This window comes from Trichechus manatus, unplaced genomic scaffold, assembly GCF_000243295.1.
Source record: "Trichechus manatus latirostris isolate Lorelei unplaced genomic scaffold, TriManLat1.0 scaffold00030, whole genome shotgun sequence".
Classification (NCBI taxonomy): domain Eukaryota; kingdom Metazoa; phylum Chordata; class Mammalia; order Sirenia; family Trichechidae; genus Trichechus; species Trichechus manatus.
Genome location: NW_004443966.1, coordinates 9892320 through 9901725, shown reverse-complemented (window position 1 = coordinate 9901725; position 9406 = coordinate 9892320). Strand labels below are relative to the sequence as shown.

At 37.6% G+C, this 9406-nt stretch overlaps 1 protein-coding gene across 1 annotated transcript in view; it reads left to right on the top strand.

Annotated features, from left to right (window-relative positions):
- The window catches only part of CSNK1G1 (casein kinase 1 gamma 1), a 117301-nt gene that overhangs the window by 40662 nt on the left and 67233 nt on the right, over positions 1-9406 (top strand). The window contains exon 3 of the mRNA XM_023729714.1: positions 6558-6598. Coding sequence (XP_023585482.1) covers positions 6558-6598 — 41 coding nt within the window. The remainder of the gene's footprint in view (positions 1-6557; positions 6599-9406) is intronic.

Genomic DNA, 9406 nt, shown 5'->3' with positions numbered 1-9406 from the left:
GGATTGCAACCAATGTCATGAAACAATTAGGGTATATATATATATATTTTAATAATTGTGCTTTAGGGGAAAGTTTACAGTGCAAGTTAATTTCTCATTCAAAGATTGTTGTATACACAAAAATTTATATGCAAATTGTTTTGTGCCATTGGTTACAATCCCTGCAGTGGATTGGGTTCCTTGTATCCATCGTCAGTTTTCCTGTCCCTTCCTGCCTTCTCATCTTGCTTTTGGGCAGGAGTTGCCCATTTGGTCTCGTATACTTGATTGAACTAAGCACATTCCTCATGTGTTTTTGTTTTATAAGTCTGTCTAATCTTTGTCTGAAAAGTGGGCATCAGGAGTGGCTTCAGTTGTGAGTTAGCAGGGTGTCAGGGCCGTGGTCGCGGGGGTTCCTCCAGTCTCTGTCAGACCAGTGAGTCTGGTCAGTCTGGTCTTTTTGTGTGTGTGTGTGAATTTGACTTTTGTTCTACATTTGTCTCCTGCTCTGTCCAGCATGCTCTAGTGTGATCCCTGTCAGAGCGGTAGGTGGTAGTAGCTGGGCACCATCTAGTTCTTCTGTGCTCAGGCTGGTGAAGGGTGTATTAATTTTTGAATGAGAAACTAATTTGCTATGTAAACTTTCACCTAAAGCACAATTTAAAAAAAAAATACTGCACAGGCTCTCCTCTTGAAAATGGGGTACAGGTCCTGCTTTGAGCCCATTTGTAAATGTCTTCTGCCTCCTCCCTCTTTGTTCACCCCCACCACCTTCTACCTCACCCCACCTACCCTTACTTCCAACTTTTAGCTGCTAGAAATGCCTTTATATTTCTTGCTAGTAGATTGGTCAGAATATCATGGCTAGTAGTTTAGGGAAGTCATAAAAGCTAGTCCAATCACTGACCTAAACTTGTCATCTCAAAGTGAAATAATCGAAACTGCTTTTCAGAAGGATTTTAGTGGTGACTTTTATTCTTTTTTTTTTAACCATGACCTCACTATAAAACAAATATTATATTGTGACCCAATACCACAAATATGTATATTGTATCTGAAACAGAAGTTTCATGAAATAATATTTACCCTTGTTAAGTGTGATAGACTCTGGGTTTTTTTTTTTTTTTTGTCTTCATTGTTTTTCTTTAAAAAACATTGTTGATTAGGACCTATTGGATTTATTTATTTACTTTTTACCCACCAATATGTCATATTCTGCAGCTTAGAAAACATTTTAACATTGTCTGTTTTGTTAATGATAAACGTGTTCTAACCATCACCAGTGGTGCTGACAAGTTTTAATAAGATTTTCTAACAGTAACTACTTACTTACATTTGGTAAGTAATCCTTTGGAAAACCTAGGCAAAGCTGAAACTATTCTTGCTTTTAATTGCTAACCATTTGGGCAATGTGTCTACATAGTGTATTAATACACCAGGAAGATTAAGTTAGTAAAACTGAAAATGACACCCAGGTTTTTCTTTAAAGTTGTAGTGCCGTTTATTATTTTTTTACCCTTAATCATACTGCCCACTTGAAGAGATGTTTTCTGGGTGGTGGAGGCAATAGGCCAGTGTGTCTTACTTTTTACTTTTTACTAATTGACTCAAGTTCATTTGACTGGATTTTTTAAAAGTTCTAGATAGTAATTTATAAATATACTGGTCTCACTTTAGGGCAAGAAAATGTGACAGCTGGAGATGTAACTAAACTGGGGACTGGAGGCTGTATGTTCCTTTATCAGTGTGGCTCTGAGACCTGAAACCTGCTGGTTCTTTGAAATAATGCTGTGTCTGATGAAGCTTACGGTAAATGTTGTCTCTGTAGGTGACTTACTGAAACAGGAAGTCTTCCTGCAGTGGGTTTTATGGGTAGCATCAAATCTGGGACTGCTGCTTTGAAAGGGCTGAGTTTAGGTATAAAGCCCCAAAAACTCCTACATAATGCAGTTTCTTCTCCATTAATAATAAAAGAAGCCATCGTCAGGAAGTGAGACTGGGAAGCATTGTAGATTTTGTGCAACAGATACTAAAAGCTTTGAGTGTTTGGGATTGTGCCATCTCATCAGTGGTATTTTTCTGTCCATTAAACTGCCTGCCTTTCTCACAGATATTGATATATGTATATATTTTTTAGCTGAAGCGGTCATTCATTTTAAATGGGCAAAGATTTTAACTGTCAATCTTTGTAATTAAATTCTTCCAGAGCAAAATTTCTGTATAGTATGTATCACAGAGGATAGTGGTTGAGTGATTGTCTAGACTTCCACATGGCTGCCTTTTGTGTTGACCTGTTTAGTGTTAATGATTTTTTTGCCCTCTGGCAAAGGAATTCATTCGCGCAGTGCATCACTCAGGGGAATTATTGGAGTGCCTCTTAGGAATAAAGATGATTGCTTTGTAAAAGGGTGACATGTGTTCAGTTCTTTTGGTGCCCCCAGAGAAAAGCAGGCAAGAACAAGCAAGTTAGCCTTTTGTGATGTATAAGCTACCGTGTTTGGTGTTACATGTTGTTATTAGGTGCTGTCAAGGTTGGTTCCAACTCGTAGCAACCCTATGTATAACAGAATAAAATGCTACCCAGTCCTGCGCTGTCCTCACAACCGTTGCTGTGTTTGAGCCATTGTTACAGCCACTGTGTCAGTCTGTCTTTGTTGAGGGTTTTCCTCTTTTTCACTGACCATCTCCAGGGACTGGTCCCTCCTAATAACATGTCCAAAGTATGTGAGACAAAGTCTTGCCATCCTTACTTCTAAGGAGCTTTCTGGCTGTACTTCTTCCAAGATAGATGTGTTCATTCTTCTGGCAGTCCATGGTATATTCAATATCCTTTGCCAACACTGTAATTCAAAGGCATCAGTTCTTCTCCAGTCTTCCTTATTCATTGTCCAGCTTTCGCATGCATATGAGGTGATTGAAAACACCATGGCTTGGGAAGGCGCACCTTATTCCTCAAAGTGACATCTTTGCTTTTCAACACTTTATTTTTATTTATTTATTTATTGTTGCACTTTAAGTGAAAATTTACAATTCAAGTTAGTCTCTCATACAGAAATTTATACATACATTGTTATGTGACTCTTAATTGCTCTCCCTATGCTGTGACATCACACTCTTCTTTCCATCTCTGATTTCCCATGTCCATTCAACCAGCTCCTGACCCTCTCTGCCTTCTCATCTCACCTCTGGACAGGAGCTGCCCATTTGGTCTCATATGTCTACTTTTCAACACTTTAAAGATTTGCCCAATACGATGCATCTTTTGAGTTCTTGACTGCTGCTTCCGTGGACTTTGATTGTGGATCCAAGTAAAGTGAAATCCTTGACAACCTCAGTATTTTCTCTGTTTATCATTATGTTGCTTATTGGTCCAGTCGTGAGAATTTTTCTTTATGTTGGGGTGTAATCCATACTGAAGGCTATAGTCTTTGATCTTCATCAGTAAATCTTCAAGTCCTTTTCCCTTTCAGCAAGCAAAGTTGTGTCATCTGCATATTGCAGGTTGCTAATTAGTCTTCCACCAATCCTAATGCTGTGTTCTCATATAGCCCAGCTTCTCAAATTATTTTGTTCAGCATTGAATAAATAAAGTAGAAGGATACAACCCTACCATATGCCTTTTTAATTTGGAACTATGCAGCATGTACTTCAAATATGAAGTTAGTTCTTTAAACAGTGAAGGCACACTGTATTCTGAAAGAGTAAAGGGTGAATTTTAGTGTCTCTACTCCCTCATCTCCCCCAGTAAATCCTACTGCTAAAACTAGGGGCGGGGAAGGTCAACAGTTCAGAACACATTTACAATTTTAAACTTTTATAACCTGACCTTATTTCTTTAAGCTATGCTAGATTCTTAGGGTTTAACTCTGTGCTAAAATTGTCACAATAGCAATGCTTATACAGAGCCATCAAGGGATCTCCTGAAAAATCTTTATGTAACATATATCTGGTGTGGAAGAAGTCTGTGGGCCAAACTGGAGTCTAAATTTGGTTGGGACTTGCCTGTCTGTTACTGGAACCCTGGTGGTACAGTGGTTAAGAGCTACAGCTGCTAACCAAAAAGGTCAGCAGTTCAAATCCACCAGCAGCTCCTTGGAAATGCTATGGGACAGTTCTACTGTGTCTCATAGGGTCACTGTGAGTCGAAATTGACTTGTCGGCAATGGTTTTTTGTTTGTTTGTTTTGCCTATCTGTTTTTTTTCTATTCCTCTCCCATTTATTAGTATCGTTTTCACAATTTCATCAAATATATCAAAATTATTTGTTGTGGGAACATTAATCAGAAACATAAATAAACTTTTAGAAGCTTATTGCAACTAATACGTGTTGTTATTGTTGAGTGCAGTCTAGTTGATTCCAACTCATAGCAACCCTACAGGACAGAGTAGAACTGCCCCATGGGGTTTCCAGGGAGCAGCTGATGGATTCGAACTGCCGACCTTTTGGTTAGCAGCCTACGCTCTTAACCACTTTGCCACCAGGGCTCCAAAACTAATATATAGAAAGGGGAGAATACATATTTTCTGCCGGTGCTCCTTTACAAAAGAAGTTGTATGCCTTAGAATGATTTCTTAGGCATTTGTCTGGCAACCTGTGAGTGCTCCTTATGTGTTATTTACAGACAGTTGTTCCTAAATTTGTGTACTCCTTTGACACATAAAGGTGTTCGGCAATGTGATAGCATAGTGATGTAGTGATGTAGTTGCAAAGGACATCTGTTGTTTAGAGCTTGGTAAAAATGCAAACTTGTATTATAAGCAGTTTTTGGTTCGCACAATGACGTGTTTGTTTTTTTTTTTTTTTAATTATAAAAGCTCTATGTGTTATATAAAAATCAAAATATAAGGAACAATTATTTTAACACATTAATGTACATCTTTCTATATCCTTTTCCATATTCTCTATATATATATGTCTGTGTGTGTATATATGTACATATACGTATATAATCAGCTATATATATATAAATGTAACATTTACTTTTGTGTATAATTTAAAAAGTAGTCATGCTATTCATACCAATGCCTTTTAATCAGTCAATGTTTTGAATGTCTGATATGTGCAGAACATGATCTTAAGCATCATAGGGCAATGAGAGAACTAGTAGATAAAATCTTACCCTCAGGATCTTTATAGCCTAGTTGGATAAGATAGGACAAACATATAAGAAGGGCTAAAAAGCACTATGAAGTCCTATGCAGTGACTAAACTATATGATACATAGTAAACACTCAGAATTAAAGTTAAACCTTCGAAGATCAGTGGGGGTAGAAAGATGGAGGGGAGCTAAGTACCTGACATGTAATCTGGGCTCCGTAAGTGATAGTTGTTGCTCTCATCATCACCCCATCATCATTGCAGGTCCTTAGTCTAGATGTCTAGGAGAATTTGGTTCCATTTATAGAAGTAGGGACATTGTCATGGATGGAATTGTGTCCCCCAAAATATCTGTCAACTTGGCTAGGTCATGATTCCCAGTATTGTATGATTCTGTAATCTGATGTGATTTCCTCATGTGTTGTAAACTCTGTCACTATGATGAGGTTCTACTGATGAGGTCTACAAGATTAAATAGTGTCTTAATCCAATCTCTTTTGAGATATAAAAGACAGAAGTGAGCAGAGACACATGGGAACCTCATACCACCAAGAAAGCAGTGCCGGGAGCAGAGTGCATCCTTTGGACCTGAGGTTCCTGTGCAGAGAAGCTCCCAGACCAAGGAAAGACTGATGCATCACAAGGACCTTTCTCCAGAGCTGACAGAGAGAGAGCCTTCCCGTGGAGCTGATGCCTTGAATTTGGACTTATAGCTTACTAGACTATGAGAGAATAAATTTCTCTTTGTTAAAAGCCATCCACTTGTGGTATTTCTGTTATAGCAGCACTAGATTACTAAGGCAGACATTGAGAGGGAAACTTGTTATCATCACAGGAAGAACTTTGAGATGATAGTGCTGTATAGGTGGAGATCTGTTTCCTGTGCAAAAGATAGAGAACTGAAGTTCTTGTGAAAAGTTACAACAGCTTTGAGATTTGTCTGTTTACAGGCAGTAGATGAGTTCTCTAAGAGGAAGGACGGGCACTAATTGGTTTTATTTCATTTTATCCTTTATGTCCTCTAAAGATATTAAATACCCTGACACAAAAAAAAACAAGAAAATCCCTATTTGTCAGTGAGTTTGTAGAATGTGGGTCCATGCCAAGAGTTAAAATCTCTGTATCTTTGCAATTCTGACATTCCTCCTTTTTTGTTTGTTTCATGGTTTAATAGTTGGGAAATAATAAATATGAAATGTGTGTGGTGTATATATGTGTGTGTTAGAGAGAGACACTGATTTTTTTCTTTCTTTAAAAAAATTCTCATATCTAACTTAAATTTCCATATTCTCAAGCTGTTTTTGTTCTATACTTGCTAAGTCTTATTTATCTCTGTCTAGCTTTTCACTTATAAATCATGTTTTATACATGTGAACGGTTTGGGAATATGACCTTTCTCATGACCCTGTGAGCTAAGATTTTGCTTTGCATTTCCCAGAATAAATGTCACTAAAACATATACATTCTGCTTCTTTCCTAGGTAAAAATCTCTATACCAATGAATATGTAGCAATCAAACTGGTGAGTAGAATCTATATTTTTGGTAATTGTGTTTTGGTGCCCTCACCCCTCACATTAACTTTTATAGGAGATAGTTGTAAGCATTTACAAAAATATTAATGCTGGGTTTTTTTCCTTGCATATGATTTTACTTAGACACTTTCCTTCAACTGTAATAGTATAATGATGAATCACTATATACAATGTAACACTATATAAGATGAATTCTGTACCTTTTGCAGTGGTATCTTAAAAAATAAAATCATTTGAAAATGACTGGATGTGATGGACCATTGCATTTCTCTTTCATTTTATTAAACTTTATTAAACTTTGCATGGTCAATAAGTAAAACTAAATGTAGACTTTATATCATCTAGAAGTACAATATGTCTTAGTACCTCATTTCTTTTTGAAATAAGTTTGAGAGGCATTGTGGAGGCAAATGGTCTTGTCTGTGGGCCTATTCTCTTGCTGCTGGACTTGTATTCTCCACGAGGGCCATGAGAGCCGCACTTGAGCTCTTTCATTGTAACAGCAAAATTTGCCTTAAGCTTTACACTCCTACAAGGTGGCCGTCTGTTGTTGGTTTCGGATTTCAGACAGGCATGTGTGTTCCAGAATAACCGGGATTCTGGCAAATGGCCAGCCCTCTCCCTGTATGGAAATGTAATTATAATCAGCATCTGGCACAGAAATGCAAGGAAGCCATGCTGCTGATGTTTCAGTTCTGCTTTGCTTGGATCTTCACTGTGGGCTCTTATTTCTTGGATTTCTAGAAACTTTATTAAAAAAAATCGTATACAGAGTAAACAAAATAGTGTAAATAGCCCCACCTTTACCCATCATCTAGATTCTTAGGGCTCTTTTTAACAGAGATGTTCTAACTATTGTAAAAAATTTTTTCTCTCTATGCTGCTAATATTAACTGTCCTCTCACTAGCTGTGGACTAAATGTTTGCAATGCCCTCTCTCCATAGTGCCTCCAGAAAAGCACCTTGAAGCCCCACTTAACTGAGCAGGCTACAGCCATGTGCTGAAAGGTTTGGCCGAAGGGTGTTAGTCCTTCCATTTGCAATAAAAATCCCCTTATGTCAGAATGTATGTGAGATGTAGACCCACTTTTAGCCCTAAATTTGCTGACGAGTTTTACCGCCGTTTTAAAAAAATCTGTCGAAATTGACTCGACGGCAATGGGTATAGTTTGGTTTTACCTTAATTAAACCAAGATTGGATTAAATATTTCCTATTAAGTTTTTCCAGTATAAAATTTGAGAGTATTTTGTTTGACAAAGGTTACATGGTTTCTAAATTTATTGTCCTTTGTGGTTTGTCAGAATCCAAAAGCTATTTCCTCTTTCTGGTGTTTATATCACCCTCTCTTGGGTTCCATATTGATTTGTCATCACTGTTCCTGCTTGATTCCTTGTGAACTATTAGTTATTATTAGAATACTAATTCCGATTCTTATTAGGACAAATTCCATAACTGGCTGCTATGATAGCGATCTAGTAGGAGACCTACAACCAAATGGAGACTTTTAAGAATGATCCCGCTCCATCTGAGGAGATAAATGAACAAAGAAATGACTCTACAGCATAATTAGTCTTATATGCTTTTCTTTTGACTACAAGAATTTTGAGAAGTTTGGAATTCAACTCTGATGATTGCTAATTTTACAATCAAAGAGTATGAGTTCTTTCATGTAACTCCTTAGCAATATGAAATATTCCAGTCTGCCTGAATTGATTTAGATAAAACCTTCCTAGAAGCAGAAGGATAGACTAGATAGCTTCAAGAAAACTTGAATTCTGTGATTTATGAATTCAGTATCTTAAGATTCACCACTTGTCTGTCAGTTTGTTGTACTGTGATGGCTTGCGTGTTTCTGTGATGCTGGAAGTTAAGCCACCGGTATTTCAAATACCAGCAGGGTCACCCATGGTGAACAGGTTTCAGCAGAGCTTCCAGACTAAGATAGACTAGAAAGAAGACTGGGTGATCTATTTCTAAAAAAATTGGCAAGTGAGAACTTTATGAATAGCAGCAGATAATTGTCTGATGGGAAGAACACACTTGGCATTTCTCAAGCTGAAAGAACTGAAGAAAAAATTGAAGTCTTGAGTTGCAGTATTGAAGGATTCTATGGGGAAAATATTGAACGATGCAGGAAACATCAAAAGAAGATGGAAGAAATACACAGAGTCACTGTACCAAAAAGAATTGGACAACATTCAACCATTTCAGGAGGTAGCATATGATCAAGAACCAATGGTATTGAAGAAAGAAGTCCAAGTTGCACTGAAAGCATTGGTGAAAAGCAAGGCCCCCAGAATTGACAGAATACCAGTTGAGATGTTTCAGCGAATGGTTGCAGCCTTGGAGGTGATCACTCGTCTATGCCAAGAAATTTGGAAGACAGCTACCGGGCCAACTAACTGGAAGAGATCCATATACGTGCCCATTCCAAAGAAAGGTGATCTAACAGAATGAGGAAATTATTGAACAATTTCATTAATATTACACACAAGTAAAATTTTGCTGCAGATAGACATAGATTGGACTATAAGACATAAAATGATACTCGTGAAGAGAGTGCTTCTTAGCTCAAGTAGATACATGAGACTAAATGGGCAGCTCCTGTCTAGAGGCGAGATGAGAAAGCAGAAGGGACAGGAGCTGTTTGAATGGACATGGGAAATCTGGGGTAGAAAGGAGTGTGCTGTCACATTATAGAGAGAGCAGCTAGGGTCACATAACTATGTGTGTATAAATTTTTGTATGAGAAGCTAACTTGAACTGTACACTTTCACTTAAAGCACAATAAAATT